This window comes from Pinus tabuliformis, chromosome 4_2 (assembly GCF_031772625.1).
Source record: "Pinus tabuliformis cultivar Carrire ecotype Pingquan chromosome 4_2, CPIR1, whole genome shotgun sequence".
Lineage (NCBI taxonomy): Eukaryota > Viridiplantae > Streptophyta > Pinopsida > Pinales > Pinaceae > Pinus > Pinus tabuliformis.
In genome coordinates this window covers 397974886-397996104 of record NC_142304.1, presented here as the reverse complement: position 1 = coordinate 397996104, position 21219 = coordinate 397974886, and the positions used below count along the sequence as shown (strand labels likewise).

General features: G+C 41.5%; 1 protein-coding gene across 1 annotated transcript in view; it reads left to right on the top strand.

Annotated features, from left to right (window-relative positions):
- Nucleotides 1–21219, top strand: part of LOC149169628 (rRNA (cytosine-C(5))-methyltransferase NOP2C-like) — a 397811-nt gene that overhangs the window by 299816 nt on the left and 76776 nt on the right. Inside the window, exons 9-11 of the mRNA XM_089428753.1 lie at nucleotides 1508–1716; nucleotides 2006–2106; nucleotides 2588–2669. Coding sequence (XP_089284879.1) covers nucleotides 1508–1716; nucleotides 2006–2106; nucleotides 2588–2669 — 392 coding nt within the window. The remainder of the gene's footprint in view (nucleotides 1–1507; nucleotides 1717–2005; nucleotides 2107–2587; nucleotides 2670–21219) is intronic.

Genomic DNA, 21219 nt, shown 5'->3' with positions numbered 1-21219 from the left:
ACAATCTGAATTTTCCAGTCAAAACAAATCAAACTGACCAGTGATCAAACAGAGATAAAATTCACTCTCCTGAATTTTCAGCCTCCTGCCTCAGATTTTGTCCTCTTCTTGCCTCAGATTTTGCCTCAGCCTTGTCTGAATTGTTCCTCAGATTGTTCCGAATTGATGTCCAAGTGGAGGTCAAATTTCCTTTAGATACAGTGATCAAGGGAGCGCGAAGAGACACGTCTCTTGTTCTGAACCGCCTTGGAGCCGACCTTACATTGTGGAGGTAGAAATTTATATTTTGAAAAATCAAATTTTATCTCTTTTAAAACCAACTTGAAGCCAATTTATATTCACCAATTTTGGAGGAATAATACAAATAATTAAGACCGACTGAAGCTACAAAACTCCAACATAATCCATACCAGATGCCCAAAACAAGCAAGCATAAGCACCTGATTGCAAAATGATTGAAGTAACTTTTGAGAGGAAGCCCACCTTCATCCATGTGCTCATGCTGGATGGGTGAGAAGCATATGGATGATGCAACTGGTGGCAATATAATGACATGTCATCTTCTGGTGGTGACTGTTAGGCACTGTTGGCTATGTAGCTGACTCGTTGGCTGTCAAGAATAGGAGAAAAATTGTCCTATAGGGTTACCCATTTTAATGGGTAACAGGTCCTTGGAGACTCTGCCTCATGCCAAAAGAGTATTTATATCTGGCTTGTCGTTCCACAGAAGAGCTTGTCTTCTCAGGCCAGATTTATAAGCTTATCAGTTTATGCAAGGTTCTTGTTGACATTTGTATGATAAGCCATCTATGACAATTTTGTGTACTTGTTTTTAGTTATAAATTTTCTGTCCTCATGTCAATGGAGAAGATGTGTTTAACAATTAAACACATCTCCACAGAGAGTGGTAGTGCTGATAAAACTTTCCTCTATGCGTCCTCATGATTTGGATATCCGATGCTTCACCTTTAAGTCCTTGTCACTATTTTGCCAGTCTTATTAACAAGGATATTGTATGCATACATTTATTAATTTGTAGTAGCACCTTTCTTGATCCTTCCTATGCGAATTGAGTAGATGCCATTGATTCTTGAGCACAAATCTTAGCATGTTGTTTCATATGGAATGAATGTTAGATGCATAATGTTGTTGTTGAACTATTACCTTATGGTCTTATACAGTTTGGATTGTAAATCATTTCTGTTGTTATTATTCTTAATTCCAAGTGTTGTGTGCACTTATTATATTGGAATTCCACGTTTCTGCTTCCTCTTACCTTGATAGAGCATTACTTGGTGAAGTGCAGCTCTTTATCAAGCATGGGACTTAGTAGAAGATGAATATCGATTTACTGTGCTACTGCTAAATCTAATCCCTACATTTTGTCATATTTTTTCTTGTTGAAAAGTTATGACCCATAGCTATAATAATTGGCTTAGCTTTATGCACCTGTGATAAAATATGACCACAAAATATTACAAATTCATTATGTGATTGTTTACCCTAGGATCCAAGCCCTTGACTGCATCAAGATATACAAGCAAAGCAGATGAAAGAAAATTTGCTAGGAAAATGAGGAATGGACCAGGTAGGGGCCAAAATTTGGGTGGAAGATTTCAACAATCAAAAGGTTTCAAGCGTGACAGTTTTGACCGTGTTCTTCTTGATGCTCCTTGCTCAGCTCTTGGTTTAAGGCCAAGACTCTTTGCTGGAGAGGTAACAAGGATGCTTACAAACCTTTAAAAACTTCCTTTTCAACAATGAATTAGTTTCCATGCAATGTGTTATTTAAGAATGTTATGCTGGTAAAAACACTATTATTTTTTGTGCAATGTCGGCAATCTATTATTAGATTTTTTCCAGCTCATAAATTTTTATTCCATTTTGTATTGAACCTTTAGAAGGTTAACATTTATAGCTGTAAAACATTGGATGGGTATTTAAATTCTTCCATTTTATGTTATTTTTCATAGCCTGAGTAAACCCAGTCTTCGATTGTTGTCAGGAAACTCTTGAAAGCTTGAGAGGGCATGGTAGGTATCAAAGAAGGATGTTTGACCAAGCTGTTCAACTTGCACGTTCTGGAGGAATAATTGTTTATTCCACGTAAGTCCACATTTTAAATTCTAACTTGCATAATTTTGTGAGGCTTAAATTATGCAAATAAGTTTGCTAGTATCCATGAGAATACATTATCATTGTTATGGATTGAATTTATGGCCTAGATTGGTTAATGAAATGTAGTTTAAGTTCCTTTGAGGAAAGGAAACCAGCTATCATTGGAATATGGGTCATACTGGGACACATTTTTCGCACGCTCTTTAGGTTGGAGAAGCTCGCAAGAAGAAGGCATTAAATTCTTTGAAGTATGTCTTGAAATATGTTTACAAGGCTCTCCAAGGAAAAAAATATGGACTTTCAGAACACGGACAGACACAGACACACAAACACACACATACATGGACATACATTTTTAATATTTATAGCCTATGCACAATTTAGAATGTTTTTTTTTGCATGTGTATTGTCATTTGCATTTTACATTGTTTGGAGTGTTGAACTTGTCATATATTTCATGTGTTGGCAGTTGCACAATTAACCCTGGGGAAAATGAGGCACTAGTTCGCTATGCTCTAGATACATACAAATTTCTTGCACTCGAACCACAGGTATGCATAGTTTCTTAGAATACCATAGCCTTCAGTTAAAAATTATTTTTTGGTCAGTTATATTAAACTATTTTGCATATAGATAGAAGCATGCCCAACAACTTGTCGAGTTTGAGTTGAATTTGATTTGAAGCTCATTGTTTCAGGGTTCATTTCTTTAAAATTGAAGTTCATAAATTGTAAGTTATAAAAGCATAGCAAGTGAAAAGAATGATTTTGATGCATTATTGTTGCAATTGTATCTGACATGAATGGGATCGTTTTAATATATACAAAAAATGTTTTTAAATTTGCTCCTTTGTCTCAATCAGGTCACAAATTTGATTGATCACACAATGTACTTGATGAAATAATCCATTGCAAGATTGCAATCCAATGGATGTTTGTCAAAAGTGGCCAGTTATTCAACTTAATGTCCCATACATATAATACGTTAGATATATAGCGATTAGATGAAAAGAGAAGAATGATTTTTATTGTAACATAGGATCAGAAGTTTTGTAATTTGGAAAAGGAAATATTTCTACCACTAAATTTCCTCTAGAACCCCAAGAAAAATCCTAGTAGAACAATGTTATGAAAACACTACTTTTGTAGCCCTCGAGGCAATGCCACTACTAAGAATTCTATGGATCAGCTATGGTTTAGGAAGTTCAAATTTTCTCTAATAGCATTTTGATATTTACAAATGAAAGTAGGAGAATTGAATGGAACCAAAGAGAAACCCAAATTCTGCGATAACCTAGGCACAAATGTGCTCTCTCTCTCTCTCTCTATATATATATATATATTTCTATGAAAAATATCTTTTATTTCTTTGAGAAATACACATGACAAATGAGCTGTCTATCTATCTATCTATCTATCTATATATATATATATTTTCTATGAAAAATATCCTTTATTTCTTTGAGAAATACATGTGACTGTCTGAAGACTGTGCATATATAGGGGCCATACTACGCAGTCTTTCAGTTGAGCTTCACAACTTACATCTTTGTTACGAATTCTGTACTGATCAGTTTCCTGTCAAAACGATTTTCTGCAAAAACCGTTTCTTGCTGTCGAGGAGGATCAACTACTTCAAAAGTGGATAGGCTTCTCATCCAATTCAGTTCCATTCCTGAATTCGGTGAAGCAAAAAGTTCCTGTGGTTAGCTGGAGCGCTGCTTTGGAAGGATCATCTGCAATATGGTTTAATTCTCTATAAACATGGTTTAAAACCACTGCCTAGAAGCTCTCTAAACTTGCACAAAAATCCTGGAGGAGGGGCCGCCGTCATTCATTTGCGATCCAAATCTTGTTATTGGCCCAATCTATAGCGACCTTGGAGTCGCCCATTACCTGTATACTGTTCAATTGTTTCAATTTTGGTAGGTGTAGCCGACAATATAGTGCCAAAATTTTTGCTCTGGTGTTGGTGCCTCGGCCACTTGCAAAGATGATTTGGAAAAATTGCTTTGAAGAGGAACAAAACTGCTCCAATGCGTGTGATGGGAGGGGACCCTTGACATGCCCTGTCGAAAAAGCCTCATGACACACTGTTATCTATGGGAGACATTTCGAGCCTCCAAATTTTAGCCTACTTTGGTTTTGTTTGATATTTTTTCATCCACCTCATAATCATATAGGCCGTCATCTCCCAAGGAACATAGTTAACCTGGAAAATTGCTTGGTTGCAAGCCCACCGGATGCCTAAGATGAGAAGGCATGAGAAGGCTGTATACCCTTTCAGCTCCCTCGTTGCCTCCCAATTTTTAAAAGAAATTCCGAATTCTTGAGAAACCAACACTGCCGAAAGATTGATCTCTGCTGCTATTTGGCCCCAAACTTTACCTACATATGAACATGTAAGAAATAAATGAGAAACTGAGTATGCTTCAGATTTGCACAATGAACAATGGTTGGGCCCGATCCAGCCCCTCTTCATTTCGTTATCCTAGGTGATAATTTTGTTATTGAGGGCTAACCATAGAAGGGATTTTCCTTTTAAAGGCCATGGAAGTCTCCAGAGGGTGCCCCACCACCATTTCTTCTCCTGGGGGCTTGAGAGTCATAAAAAACCTGTTACCTTTGTTTGATTGTATATTCTCTTAGTGTCGAGTTTTTAGACCACGAGGGGGTTATCCTCATCCTCTTCACTAAGGCGAATGAAAGCGGTACAAAGCAAGTTGACAAACTGTTCCCATTCGTCAACTGACTCACCTACAAGACCCAAATACATAACTCATTTCCAACCCTCTCTACCCAAGGCTTGGGTCTCCTGAGCCTTTACATCCATGAGAAGAACAACATCTTGTGCTTCGAGAGCTCTGACTAAATTTTTCGATAAGTGGAAGGAGTCCTCTGCTCCTATCCATGAATCCTTGCCTGTGCATAACCTTCTCCCTTTTCTCACCCTCCAAGCTGTCCAATTGCGAACCTTAGGAAATGAGGTCACAAGGGTCTTCCATACGATCGAACAATTATTTATCGTCTTTATTGGATTGCAAAACTAGTCTATCATAGAGGTGTCTGGGATGTACTTGGACTTTATTACTCACCCCCACAGAACTGTGTTACTTGTAAGGCGCCACATGCTTCTTGTGGCCATAGCTTGAGCCATGCATGAGTGTCCTTAAAGAAAGGAAATGCCAATCACAAGAGAATGCCAAAGATGTAAGGGGCCTTATTACCCACAAAAAATGGGTAACTTATAAGAGAAAAAATTTCTCCTCATTTGATAGCTTGCCAATTAGTACTGTGAAAATTCAGTGACCCCGAATCCTACTGCATCAACTGATTAAGTTTCTTCTATCTGTTAAATAACTTGAACAAATTATTTACGGCATTCTATGGTAAATATTGAAACTAATACACTACAACCTTCACAAATACAATAATGTAGAAGTAATAAAACACAATAAGAATAGATGCACACACACAATAATATACCGTTATTGTTGGACCAATGTCCCCGGAAAAAACCCAACTTGGGAAAACCAGTGCAACAACCGAGGGTTTTATTATTATGCAGTAGTAAATCTGAGTACAAATCTATGGAAGATCAAATCTAGCTTTACATACAGAGAAAATGATTGACAGAAGTCTAGTGAGAAAAATCTCACTTCCACCGGTGATTCGACACTGACCTTGGCTCAAGATGAGCTGCTCCTTGCTGCCTCTGCGTCACCCAGCTCGGACCAATGTCTCTCTTGCTGACTGATCAACTGCTACTCTGGAAACACGATCTTCCTGGTCTCCGGGCTCCCAGTCTGGCTCCTGACACTGAATTTCAACTTCTCCTTAGCGAAATACAGATATCCCTATAAAGCTCTGCGCTGCCTCTCTGCACTGCGTCAACCTCTCTATGGAATTCTCTATCTCTCTGCTATGCACTCACTGGACTGGAAAAACTTCCTTCGAGCCTTACTGTCCCTACTCCTCTCTCACTACTTCAACTTTACTGAATCACCTCCGACAACTCATAGCTGTTACTCTAGAAATCAATTTCCCAACATAATCGAATTTCTGGTGGCTCCAAGTGTGTTCTCCAAACCCCATCAAATTTCTTCTTATAATCTCTTGTTGAGTTTTCAATGACCAAGATTAAAACATAATCGATGGCTAAGATTAACTAGAAATCGATCCATGTCTTCTTCTAGAAAATTCTCACCATGACTTAATTAATACCCTTTAATTAATTAGTTTTCCTAAGTTTAGACTTAGGCACCATCAATAATTATTTTAATTAAGTCGTCCCTAGGTGGAATTTCTAGAAACGATTTCTGGGTTTTGGAGAATACACGTGTTCTACCCTCTCCACCAAATTTCGCGGCTAGAACACAATCGATGCTACAAAAATCAACACTCCCTCTTAGCGAGGAATGTGTTCTAGTGCTACAACCCACCGAAACAACACCCTATCTTTGCACCACCTCCTGTTACGCTGTCGAGGTCTGGTTACTTCTACCCATCAACCACTGTGCAACTCTGATAAACGTTGCATCTGTGCTGTAGGGTTTCTAAGTATGGAAAATTATGAAATTACTTCTAGTTTTGCAGACAGTGAAATTTAGGAAAATGCCTATTTGTTTTTCTTTGAATTTGATGTCGATCCCAGGCTATCCTCGTTCCCAATTTTGCTCTTGTTACCAAATGACCAAAACCTCCCAACCAAACTGGGTACAATCCTTGGTACCTAGCTCCAAAATACTTTGAAATCGAAGTACTCTGACCCCTGTGCCCAAAAGTTTCAAGAACAATTGCTCAAATCGTCGGTTCTCAATTCCAATCTCTTAGCTCATCAACTCAGTCTTCAGTTCCTAATTTCCTTCACTGTTCTCTCCCCCCCCTCCTCCTTGATCTCCCTGTGTACATGGATAAATAGTTTTCTTAAGCGGTCGTCATCTCATCCACCACCCCTCCCCAGATTTTATTCGCTTAGTCATGTATTTACGTGTAACCTCCAAGTGCTTATTCATATAAGTGAATATATATTAAGAAGGTATACATAACTTTAACTTTTTACATTTTTTATTATATCCTTTAAATACAATGAATAGTTATACTTAGTTATATATCAAATGTTTGTTACATTTAATATTTTTTTTAACTTTTAACATTTTAATTAGAATATTTAAATTAAAAATGAATATTTATACATATTTATATTAACAGGATTGGAAGTGTAATTTTATTTAATAACTTTATAATTTACGAAAATCTTTTAATATATATATTTTGAGAGTGTTGAATTTTAGGTAATATTTCCCTTCTTAATGATTTTAGGTACTTAATCCCTTTATCCTTCGTTTAAACATCTTTTGTAATTATTTAATAAGTATACTAGTGTAAGACATGCGATGTATGCATATGTAGCTATCATATGCATATATCGTATGTTTACTAATACCTTTTTGCTCAAAATCCAAAATGGGTCATTACACGTGCTGTTGCTGGCCTTGTTGAACTGCTGCCAACACTGCATCTGCACTACAACTCCCTCCCCATCTGTTGTTGCTGCAATTGCAACAATTGCAACGGAAAAGAATCCAAAATTACTTAACCATCTGTGGTTTGTATGATGCATCTGTCACCTAAGTCCTGATTGCTACTAGACTCTGCACTGTCATTGAAGCTTTTGCGCTGCCGCTGACTCTGCTTTGTGCCAATTGCATTGCTGCCAACTTTGCACTGCGCTGCTCAGTATCTGACCTGCTACTAGCTACTGCATGCTATGGGCTCTCATAGCTAGGTATTGATTCATGAGGTGGACCTCCTCAAGAATCCTGCCCATCCTGTAGCTCTCTGGGGCTACAAAACCAAATCACCCCACCTCACTCGTGGAGGTATCTCGGTGATCATGGCAAACTTTTCCTCCAATCTGGAGGACAACCTGTCAATCTCCGCGGATGCAGCCTTGATCTTGCTTCTCCTCCTTTTCCTTCTTGTGAGGACATTGAGTGCTGTAGTATGTGTTTTAAAAACCGATCGATTTGAACCAGAAACCGGTCAAACCGGCAGAAAAATTGGGTTCGACCCCTCACTTTGCCCAGAAATCACAAAAACCAGTGCTAACCGACCGGTTTAGGACGAAACTAGCCAGTTTATGGTCAAACTGGCCGGTTTGTGGTCAAACTGGCCAGTTCTGTCCTAAACCGACTGGTTAGTTGCGAAGGCCACAGAGGACCCACACAATGCAATTTCGGAAGCTTCTAGGGTGTTTTGGAGGGAAAATAAGGGTTGTTTCCCTCCAAAAACACCCTCTCCAAGCCTTTAAAAGGAGCTCACCCCCCTCATTTGCCTCACACATCTCATTTGGAGTTTTTGTGAGTTTGATTGGGAGCTTGGAGAGTGTTGAGTTTTTGCTGGAGTAGTGGAACAACAGAGAGTTTGAGCTAAGTAGTAGTCATCATGTCTCCAAAAGCCAAGGATACTGCATGGGCTAATTGTGTTATGATTGATGGCAAAATGATTTGCAAATATTGCCAAAAATCTATTGAAGGAGGGGGTATTAAAAGGTTCAAGCAACACTCGGTTGGGATAGGAGGCCATGTAAAACCATGTGGAGCACCAAATGAAGTAATAGGGCATCTTAGGGAAGAATACCTCAGAAGTTTGAGACTCAAGTCATTGAACCCTATGTCACACGGTTCGGGTTCGAATTCGAGTTCGGCAACGATTAGGTTTGATTCGAATTCAAATTTTCCGATGAGGTTCATATGAGGTTCGACATTAGGTTCGACTATACATATTTTTCAACATATATATACATATATATGACATAAAATAATAAAAAAAAATTGAAATCAATCAATAAAACTATATGAGTAAGAATTTTGATTGGTAAGCATACATGAATAACTTAATCATACTATAGCATCTAATTATCAATGACATCAGTTAAATGTAAACATACACCATAGCAGTTTGCAATTTGCAAATACAAAAAGGGATGCATAATTTACAATTTCCAAAATTTAAAAGAATGACTATAATGTCAAATACTTGCGTTCTCTAAAAACTCATATAATTAAAACATAATCAAAATTTAAACATACACATTACAATAGAGGTATTATATTTTTAATAAATTAAGAAAATAAGTTTAGAGGTTGATTTTTAAAAGTAAATTTATAATTTATAAATCGTATTCAAGTTTACATTTCTAATTTTTAATAACTAAGTTAGAGATTATATTTTTCAATTTTATTTTTTACAATAAATAATCATTTTTATCTTATTGATATTTCTTCAATATTAAATATTTTATAGTGAAATTCCATCCCTTGTATATTAGCAATAAATATAATACTAAGCAAATATAAATATTATAGCAGCTAAGCAAACATAAATATTTATTTTAATTTTTAATATAGCAGCTAAACAAACATAAATATAATATTGAGTCACCAATGCCAAATACAATATTTGAATATTAAAATAGTTTTGAAAAGAATGATTTGAAAATAACAAATGCTAAATGATTTAAATATTAAAATAGTTTTTACGGGTATCATTTAGAAATAACTAATGCCAAATCCCAGATTTGAATATTAAATTAGCTTTTAAAAATAACAAATACCAAATGGAGCAGCTGCAACCTACAACTATAACCGGTTTTTTCTATAAATAAATAAATATTTTAAATAGTGTCATATTATAAATGCCATAAAGAAAATTATGTGTATTAACTTATTGGTGGGAAAACATAGACGCCAACACTTCTGCAGACTGCAATTTGTTTTATGTTGGTTATATTACTCTGGAAGCTGGACCCAGGACACATGCTTGTCCATTGTAATATTCCTAATTAGCCATGGCTAATTGGAATATTCAATTTTGCCCAATTTTTGCTTTCTATAGTTATTTATAAATAAAAAGGTGAGGACGGGGGACATAACTCACTTTAAGAATAAAAAGTCACTTCCTAGTAGCACAGCGTTGTGACTTAAGGAGGAGCCAAGGGGGCCAAAGGGGGATGCAGAAATGGGGCCCACGCAGACACATGGAGGGACTGCGCAGGAGGGAAGAACACATAGCAAGAGGAGAATCACGCAGGAGGAGGTGAGCCTAGGGATGGTGAGAGGCAGAGGCTATAAAATAGAGAGGAGCCCTCCTCATTTTGGGATCATTCAGTTATGTGCATTTTGAACTAGTCGATTCGACTTCTAAGCATGCGGGCTGTTTCGCTGGTCTGTAGCACTATTTAGTGCATTGAGTGTCTCCGTTCAGAGATCTCACCGTTAGCCCCGGGGGACTTCGAGTGTCTGCTCGGGCAAGGTATTTCCATCGGTATTTCAGAAGTAGTTTTATCTGCATTTTAGCAGCAGTTTCATTAGCATTTTGGAGGACTGCGTAGCACTTGGAGAGGGACGCAATTCTTTTTGGTTGTAGTGCTAGATTGGGGTTTGTAGGTGGATCTACGCTGGGAGATTGAGGAGGGGTCTAGCTCTTGTCTCATTGGAGGATTTTTGGCAAGGTTTCAGGTAGTGTTTCAGGCAGAGTTTAGAGGGGTTTTCTTCAGTGGCAGGGTAGGGCATTGAGGAACTGCACAGAACCTCAAGAGGGTGTTTTTCGGGGGTCGGCCATTCCATGAAAGCTTTCTGGGTTTTTCTGGGTTTCTTGAGTAGAGCCTGAATCCAGAGTTTTAGCTTTCTCCGAGGAGGGGAGCAGCCCGAAATCATCATTTGTTTCCTAGCAGTAGCAACATCCACGTAGAGAGGCTATTCTTGTCATTCTGAGAGTATTTCTTCACTTGATTTGTGCAAGTCGAGGTGCCATCTATCTAATCACCTCTTGTACTCATTTTATTGCTCAGTATAATAAAATGGCTTAGCATTTCTCGCTGCATTTCTTGTGTATCTGCTTATTTTTCTGGTTTACATTATTATACGCTGTTCCACTGTTATTTTGTCACTTCTGGGTTATTATATCCTTTGCATATATTTGGTTGGAGTTTTTGCTGGGGTTTGAGGAATATTCTGGGTTAGGAATATTACAGTGGTATCAGAGCATAGATTTGGCTCAGCCTGTGGAGCTAGCAATCTATGACACCGGGGGAGAAACCCTATATCTGTTATAGAGGTCGGAGATACAGAGACGCTGGGCGTAGGTTGGAGAATACCTACGGAGAGGGAGACTGTGTTCCGATGGTGGACGCAGAACAGGAGGAGCCTGTGGTGGACGCAGAGCAAGAGGCTCTAATGGCAGATGATGACGGGAAGAGATTTGCGGATATGCTCCTCAAATCAGTGCAGGATCTGTCGAGGCAGATTGAGGTGATGGGGCAGAGATTCACGGCAGTAGAGGCCAGACAGCGTGAGAGCCCACGGGTTTTCCAGGTTGGTGAGGGATCGAGTGCATCCCACCATTTGCCAGAGCAGCGTGATATTGCGTAGCAGGTGGTCTCACATGTCCCTACACGCTCTACCATGCCCACTTTCTTAGGAGCAGACACGGGGGCCGTAGCCCAGCAGGAGGTAGAGCCTGGACACATGGGTGATTATTTTGCATAGTACCAGGCCTATGGGCAGGAGTTCAGGGAAGCTCTCTCATTCCGTGATTTTGTTCAGCTCCAGCGGGATAGTAGACCCTGCGACCATCACAGAGGGTACCGACATTATCATGATGGTGACACCCACCATGCAGCGAGTAGATTCCACTTGCCTACGTTTGATGGCTCATCAAACAGTTCGGCAAGGTCTTGGGTGGAGAAGCTGGACATTTATTTCCAGCTTAACCAGATGTCGGAGATAGAGGCCATCAAGGTGGCGACATTGCATTTGGATGGTGAGGCCCAGGATTGGTGGTTTCATGGGATGGTTACACTGGGACACTCCATGGTGACGACATATGCCGAGTTTACCAGGAGACTGATGGAGCGATTCGATTGGAGGGATCCAGAGCAACATTTTGTTGAGCTGACAAGGCTCAAACAGACAGGGAGCCCAGAGACCTACATTGTAGATTTCTTGAGGGTCTCTGTGATGGTGCCAGACCTATCCACAACACGGAGAGTCTATATGTATGTTGAGGGGTTAGCAGAGCCACTTCGGGGTTTAGTCCGATCCAGTGTTGCACGAAGCGCCCACCCCCCCCCCCGGTTCCAAGCCCCGAAGCGCGTCCCGTACGGAAGCGCCTAGGAAGCTTGGCCGGAAGCGCGCTTCCAAAATTTTTAGACGCTTCCTGGAAATTTGGAAGCGCTGGCGCTTCCGAAGCGCCGAAGCGCGCTTCGTACGGCGCTTCCCAGACACTTCCCAGACGCTTCCCAGGCGCTTCCCAGACGCTTCCGTACGCTTCCAGAAAAGCTTCCTGAAAAGCATTTAGAAAATCGTTTTTTTTTCAATTTTTTTTTAAATTTTAGGTGAGTTTGCTTGTTGGGGGTGGGTCCACCTTGGGTTAGGGTGACAAATGAAAGAAAAAAAAATATAAATATAGCAGATGCTCCCTCATGGTAATGTTAAATTCTTAAAGTAAAAGTGACATTCTCCTTTATTTTTCATTTTCATCCTTTTACTTAAATTTTTAACATTACCATGAAATGACTCAGAATGTTTGAGAGTGGTTCCAACCTCATTGGACTTCATATGGAGAAAATAGAATTTCATATCCTATTCAAAATTCAGCAGACTTAACAGTTTTCAGGTATTCAGGATCAATGGGATTGTGGCATTTCATTAGATTATATCAAGTATGAAGGTATGCGATTAGCATTTAATCAAGAGCACCAAGCCCTATATGTACCCTGGTGTTGGTGGTGTTAATTGTTGAACTCCTTTGTCACGCGGCACGCCCTTAGCAAAAAATTACCTTTCAATCAAGTCAAAATCATCGATCAAACATGTTAAGCTTTTTCTACCATATTTTAAGTCTTGAATTAGGTAGTTTGATCAAAATTGGGCAATGTTGACTAATATCCCTAGACAATCGAGGTAGAGGCAAAGGCTAGACAAGAGGAGAAGAATCTAGATTCTAGATCATTAATGTACAATGGATGTTATATCTATCTTGATTTATGCAAAAATATGCATGTTTTCATGTCTTCTACAATTAATTTGGTATTTGGGATGTTTGTTTTGAGTATAAATGCAAAAAAATATAAAAAATATATATATATATATAGCAGACGCTTCCGCGGACGCTTCGCTTCCTAGATTTTTGGAAAATGACGCTTCGGCGTCCCCGCTTCCAAAAAACGCTTCCGCTTCGCTCCCGCTTCGTGCAACATTGGTCCGATCCACTACACCAGCCACACTCCAGGACGCTATCAGCAGGACCTGGGACTTACAGGATGTTTTACCCAGGACCCGGACACCTTACCCCTAGAGACAGATTTTTCAGTCTAAGGGGAAGGATGTGAGGATTCCACCTCCAAAGGGGAATCCAAGACGAGTACAGCTTGACGATGATGCCGGGAGGGAGCTGAAGAAGAAGCGGTTGTGCTTCACGTGTTAGGAGCCATGGGCACCAGGACATAGATGTGCTGCTGGCAAAGCACATTTTATTGAGGTCTTCTCTGAGAGCAGTGGAGAAGAGGATGACGAGGAGGATGTGGAGGCAGGAGATAGCCATGCCATATAGGGACCTTTGCCACCTCCACGACCAGCAGCAGGTGGTGCATCTTTTGCACCCACTGGAGGGGCCCTTGCAGTGTTGCGAGGAGTTCCCAAGTATCTGACGCTACGGGTACGAGGGACAGTACGTGGCCAGATCAGTTTTGGTTGACAGTGGGGCAACCCACAACTTCATCGATGCACATATGGTTGAGTGGAGAGGCATTCAGACAGAGAGCTTCGATGGGTTTTCAGTATTGGTCCTAGGAGATCAAACCATGATGTGTGCTCGCTATGTTCCAGAGCTTTTAGTGACGATGGGCACCTGCACATTGACTGACCACTTTTTCGTGGTCGATATTCCGAACACCAACATGATATTGGGTGTTCAGTGGCTTATTACTCTAGGGAAGGTCACGACGGATTGGAAGACCCTAGAGATGGAGTGGGATGATGAGAAGACAGAGAGGCATGAGAAGATACGGGGACAGCACACATATCCGCCTCAGACTGTTTCAGCTCATTGGATGCAGACAGTCTTCCAGAAGGGAGACATAGAGTGGGCAGTGGCGCTGCGGGCATCAGAGGCAGGGACTACAGGACAGACGGTACATCTAGAGATACAGTCCATCCTTGATCGGTATGCCATAGTGTTTGGGGAGATTCCACCAGGACAACGACTAGATCGGGGGTTTGAGCACACCATCGAGCTTGAGCAGGGCATACAGGCAGTGATCACCACCCCCTATAGGCACCCCAAGGCCTATCGGGATGAGATTGAGCAGGCTATCCAGGAGTTACTGGCTCTTGGGCACATTCGATTGAGCACAAGTCCTTTTGCTTCTTCTGTAGTGTTGGTGAAGAAGAAGGATGGTACATTGAGGATGTGCATTGACTATAGGGCCCTGAACAAGAAGACCCTAAAGAACAAGTACCCCATACCCAGGATCGATGAGTTGATGGATGAATTGTGGGGAGCACGATTCTTCTCAAAGATTGATTTGAGATTTGGGTACCATCAGATTCACGTGAGGGAGCAAGACATTCCCAAGACTGCCTTCAGGTGTCACTATGGGCACTTTGAGTTCTTGGTGATGCCTTTTGGGCTAACCAACGCCCCCGCTACATTTCAGTCCTGCATGAATCACATCTTCCGTAGTCACTTGAGGAAGTTTGTGTTGGTATTCTTCGATGACATTCTTATTTACAGTAGGACTTGGGAGGAACATCTCCAACACATTGAGACGGTATTGCGTATCTTATAGGAGCAGCAATTCTATGCCAAACTCTCCAAGTGTGAGTTTGGGTCGACGGAGATGTTGTTTTTGGGACACATCATAGGAGTGGATGGAGTGAGGGTCCATGAGGAGAAGATCAGGGCCATCAGAGAATGGCCGGAGCTGAGAAACGTGACGGAACTTCGAGGATTCATTGGCATTTGTACTTACTACCAGAAGTTCGTCAAGGGTTTCTCACAGCTTGCTGCACCCCTGACAGATTTGACGAGGAAGGGGGCATTCAGTTGGTCAGGTACAGCGCAACGAGCCTTTGACAGGCTCAAGGAGGTTATGAGCAACTGCCCAGTGCTTGCGTTGCGAGATTTTATGCAGCCATTTGTTTTGGAGTGTGATGCATCGGGAGAGGGGATTGACGCAACATTGATGCAGGGAGGTCACCCTATAGCCTTTGAGAGCCGGAAGCTCCTTCCGCATGAGAGGTTGTATTCCATATACGATAAGGAGATGCTGGCCATCATGCATGCATTGGCTAAGTACCGACAGTATTTGGTGGGTAATAGGTTCAAGGTGAACATTGATCACAACAGGCTCAAGTTTTTTTTGGAGCAGAAGCAGCTACAACAGAGGCAGCAGAAGTGGATCAGCAAGATCCAAGCATATGACTTTGACATTGAGTATGTCAAGGGTATGAACAACGTGGTAGCAGATGCCCTTTCACGTAGACTAGCCACGTTTTCTCTTATGAGCTTGGATATAGACTGGAGGGCTCGACTCTTAGTTGAGTACTCCAAGGACAGGTTTGCATGTGAGGTTCTGGATGGGCAGGTGGAAGATGACAGGTACACGGTGATCGATGAGATCATCTATTACAGGGACCGGATCTTCTTGGCTGAGGGGTCTCAGCTCAAGAACGAGATACTCCAGGCATCTCATGATTCACCATTGGTAGGACATCGGGGGTTTACCAAAACCTACAGGGCCATTAGGGAGAGGTTCTCATGGAAGGGCCTCAAGGAGGACGTACTCCAACACATCCGGGAGTGCGATGTTTGCCAGAGAGACAAGGGAGAGATGAGCCATCCCGCGGGATTGCAGCCTTTTCCCATTCCGGAGGGGAATGGGAGAGTATTTCGATGGACTTCATCACAGGGTTGCCCATGGTACAGGGCAAGAATTGTATCTTTGTCGTCGTTGATCGATTGACAAAGTACACACATTTTTTTGCCATATCCGCACACTATACAACAGCACAGGTGGCCGAGCTATTGTTCAGAGAGATCTTTAGGCTACATGGTCTTCCTAAGACCATCGTCAGTTATAGGGACAGCTGTTTCATGGGTGGGTTTTGGCAGGAGCTTTCCTGTTGGTGGGGACGGAGTTGACACCGAGTCCCAATTATAACCCACAAACGGATGGACAGACAGAGATAGTTAACAAGTGGCTAGAGGGCTACTTGTGTAACTATGTCAGTCGGTAGCAGCGAGCATGGTTGAGGTGGTTGCATCTGGGGGAGTACTGCTACAATACTTCACATCACATGTCCATTGGTATGTCGCCATTTTATGCCTTATATGGGTATCATCCTTTATCTTTTGTTGACGTGATGTTTGGTGATAGCAAGGCTCCTAGAGCCAAGATCTGGATCCAAGAGAGTCAGGATATCCTCTGAGCTCTCAAGGATAACATGGCTACAACACAGAACCAGCAGAAGTTGTATGCCGACGGGGGTCGGGTGGAGAGGCAGTTCGAGGTAGGGGACATGGTTTACCTATGATTACAGCCATACAGACAGTCGTCACTGAAGCTGAGAAGCTCAAGCCCCGCTTTTATGGGCCATACAGGGTGATACGCAGGATTGGACAGGTTGCATATGAGTTGGAGCTGCCTCAAGGCAGCAAGATGCATAACATTTTTCATGTATCATGCCTAAAGAAGGCATAGGGGTAGCAGGTGACAATGACAGATGAGCTACCACCCATGGATGACGAGGGGCATTTGGTATTGCAGCCGGAGGCTATCACCGATACCAGGGAGAGGCAGCTGCGGAGCAGGACAGTTCGGGAATTCTTGGTGAGGTGGAAGAATTTGCCGGATGAGGATGCCACTTGGGAGAGTGAGAAGATCTTGCAGCATCCATCACTTCAGTTGCTTGAGGACAAGCAACATTTTGCTGGGGGAGACTGTAATATTCCTAATTAGCCATGGCTAATTGGAATATTCAATTTTGCCCAATTTTTGCCTCCTATAGTTATTTATAAATAAAAAAGTGAGGATAGGGGACATAACTCACTTTAAGAATAAAAAGTCCCTTCCTAGTAGCACAATGTTGTGACTTAAGGAGGAGCCAAGGGGGCCAAAGGGGGATGCAGAAATGGGGCCCATGTAGACACATGGAGGGACTGCGTAGGAGGGAAGAACACATGGCAAGAGGGGAATCATGCAGGAGGAGGTGAGCCTAGGGATGGTGAGAGGCAGAGGCTATAAAATAGAGAGGAGCCCCCTCATTTTGGGATCATTCAGTTATGTGCATTTTGAGCTAATCGTTTCGACTTCTGAGCATGCTGGCTGTTTAGCTGGTCTGCAACACTGTTTAGTGCATTGAGTGTCTCCGTTCGGAGATCTCACCCTTAGCCTTGAGGGACTTCGAGTGCCTGCTTGGGCAAGGTATTTCCATCGGTATTTCAGCAGTAGTTTTATCAGCATTTCAGTAGTAGTTTCATTAGCATTTTGGAGGACTGCGCAACACTTGGAGAGGGACGTAGTTCTTTTTGGTTGTAGTGCTAGATTGGGGTTTGCAGGTGGATATATGTCGGGAGATTGAGCAGGGGTCCAGCTCTTGTCTCATTGGAGGATTTTTGGCAGGGTTTCAGGCAGTGTTCCAGGCAGAGTTTAGAGGGGTTTTCTTCAGTGGCAGGGCAGGGCATTGAGGAACTGGGTAGAACCCTAAGAGGTTGTTTTTCGGGGGTCGGCCATTCCAGGAAAGCTTTCTGGGTTTTTCTGGGTTTCTTGAGTAGAGCCCGAATCCAAAGTTTTAGCTTTTTCCGAGGAGGGGAGCAACCCCAAATCATCATTTGTTTCCTAGCAGCAACAACAGTACAACAACAACATCCACGCAGAGAGGCCATTCTTGTCATTCTGAGAGTATTTCTTCACTTTCCTTGTGCAAGTCGAGGTGCCATCTTTCTAATCACCTCTTGTACTCATTTTATTGCTCAGTGTAATAAAATGGCTTAGCATTTCTCGTTGCATTTCTTGTGTATCTGCTTATATTCCTGGTTTACATTATTATATGTTGTTCCACTGTTATTTTATCACTTCTGGGTTATTATATCCTTTGCATATATTCGATTGGAGTTTTTGTTGGGGTTTGAGGAATATTCTGAGTTAGGAATATACATCCATGACACCATATTTGTCTTGGGTCCAGCCTCCAGAGTAATATAAAGCCAATGTGTCTTGGGTAAATAAAGCCAATGTAGTGGGCACTGCGGGAAATAATTGGCGAGAAGCGAAAAAAACACAAAACCGCCCATAGTTTTTTCATAAATCTTAAAAACCACTGAAAAACCACGCGAACCCTAACTTCCATAAAAAATTATACAATTTGGTTTCAAGTTCGGCTTCAGGTTCGGCTTCAAGTTCGAGTCCGTTCAGGTTCGAATTTGTTTAGGTTCGAATTTGAGGTTTGACTATGAGGTTTGCCGAACCTGAACAAATTTGAATTTTTTTTTTTAGGTTCACCAAATTTCGAACCTCAAGCTTTAAATTCGGTGAACCCTGTGACATAGATTGAACCAATAGAGAAGTTTGTGACTCAAGCAGTTGCAAAGTTTGGCAGTCGAGACTCAACCAATTGAGTTTGATCAGGACGACTCATGAGAATTTTCAAGTGATAATGCTGATCACTATTATCATATATGTAGACTTGTAGTAGGTGAGTGGCCCCATAGTTTGTAGGCTTTGTTTTTGCACTTTAGAGGCCATTTAGAGCCTCATTGATTATATATTTTGTTGTTGATATGTATTGCACTTGGTGCCATTTTGATATATTCACCTTTACATGGTATATATATGAGCAAACTTTGCATATTTTGTGTCTATTGGTTTGGAATCATGGTTTTAAATCTTAAAAATGTTGATTTTGGGTAGCATCAGATGTGTTCTAGCTATCAAATTTGGTGTAGAGGCTAAGGGACATGAGATCTCCAAGACCCAAAAATCATTTGGAGAAATTCCACCCGGATGAGGAGTTATTAAAATAATTAATATTTTTAATGAGTTCCTAAGTCTAAACTTAGGAAAATAAAAATATTAATGTGTATTAATCAAAATATGGGTGAGAATGTTCTAAGTGACGAGGATCAAGTCAGATCTGATCTTAGCCGTTGATTAGGGACTTAATCTCAGCCGTTGAATCGTCAACAGGAAAAGTATAAGAGGAGGCTTGAGGTTCAGTTGGAGACATACCAAGAGAGATCAAAAATTCGATTTTTTGGGGCGAGGTTTGCTGAGGAAATTGAGTTAGTGACCAAAGTTGCAACGAGGGGTAGTTAAGCAAGGGATTTTCATCCGAGGCTGAAGAATACATAACAGAGAGGTAGCGTAGGTCCTAGAAGGGCTGACACAGAGGATGCAAGAGGCCATAGTGGCTGACGCAGAAGCCGTAGAGGCTGATGCAGGCAGTGCAGGAGGCCGTAGAGGCTGATGTTGGGCTTCAGAGGCAGTGTTGGGGGGATTCTGTGGGATAGATTGAGAGTAGATCCACTGGGAGAGGGTGACACAGTTCCTGAAGGGTGACACAGTTCCAGAGTAGTGCTTGGAGTAGCTTTCACTGTCTAGCACAAGGAACAGTTAGAGTCACTGTGGGGTTGATCATCCAATTGCTAATTTTACAGAATATCTGTCTCCGGATAGAGGTACTACTGTCGAGGACATTCTCTGTTGGGTGAGCCATTTCTGGCACCCTAGTTGTATTCACGAAATTTGCTTAATAATAAAACCCTCATATATGCTGCACCGGTTTTAGTGAATTGGGTTTTTCCGAGGACGATTGTCCAAAAATAATGGTGTCCCTTGTGTTATTGTCTCAATTTATTTTAGTGCATGATCTGTATATTTGTGAAGGTTGCAATAGTGTTTACTTCGATGTTTATGCAATTAAATAACTTGTTAATGTAAAGAACAAGTAAGAGACTGTAAACTAGTAATTACAGTAAGGGTTTCTGATGTGTTAGATTCAGAAATTTTCATAAAAAATAGTTTTTTTTCATTAAAATTAATTATTTAATGTATTTTTTTAAAAGTCGGTTCATTTAGACTTGACCAGTCTCAGTTTGAAACTCGATTTATTAGGTGGACTGGTCCGATCACTGGTTTCGGTTTTTAAAAATATCAGTATAGTGGCCAAGCTCACCACATCTGAAGCATTTCAATTTGGAAATGTCCTTCTTCCTCCTGCGTTGTTCTTGCTGCCCCTTTGATGCGAGGGCCACATCTTCCTCTTCCTTTACTTGCTTCGTCCCATTGTTGCTGCTGTTGCTGCCAGTGATGGTGGTCTTCACCAAATCTCGCCTCATCTCCTCCTACTGCAGATCAACCCACATATGATCCCAGTCTGGCAACTTTTCTTTGCCCATAATACTCTAGACGAAGACTTGCCACTCTTCGGAAACACTGTTTAGAGCAAACTGTACCAACTCAGTAGGTTGAGGCGTTGATCCTACTGTAGGCAACTTATCTTAGATATCCTGAAGCCTAGTAAGGAATGGGTCTATACGCTTCCCTTTCTGCATCCTCGTGCATCTTAGCTTCTCCTCAAGATACATCTTCTGCTTGGAAGATCCCTCATATAACATAGCAAGTGCCTCCCACATTTGCTGGGCAATGTCTTTGCCAGCTATGTGAGACACCACGTGATCTCGAACTCCATCGAGAATCAACCTCTTTTCCTTTGCCATCTCCTTCTTGTAGGCCTTAAGCGGATCTGCATCTGTGGGTACAACTACCACGCCATTGATATAAGCTTTGAGATCGTACTCATCTAGAAGACAAGAAATTCTTGCCTTCCAGATCACATAGTTGGAGGCTCCCTCCAACCAATCCTGATCTCTCAGCCCTGCTGATGCCATCTTTGTAAAAATGTCGAATTCCTTCTCTTCTCCTCTGCGCAGCTGCTGACTAGCTCTACGCACTCCCTGCTGGAGTGGGCAAATTTGCTCATGGCTACTGTTGCTCTGCTAGGAAAATTCGAACTTCTAGGCTAGAAGTCCCTTGAGG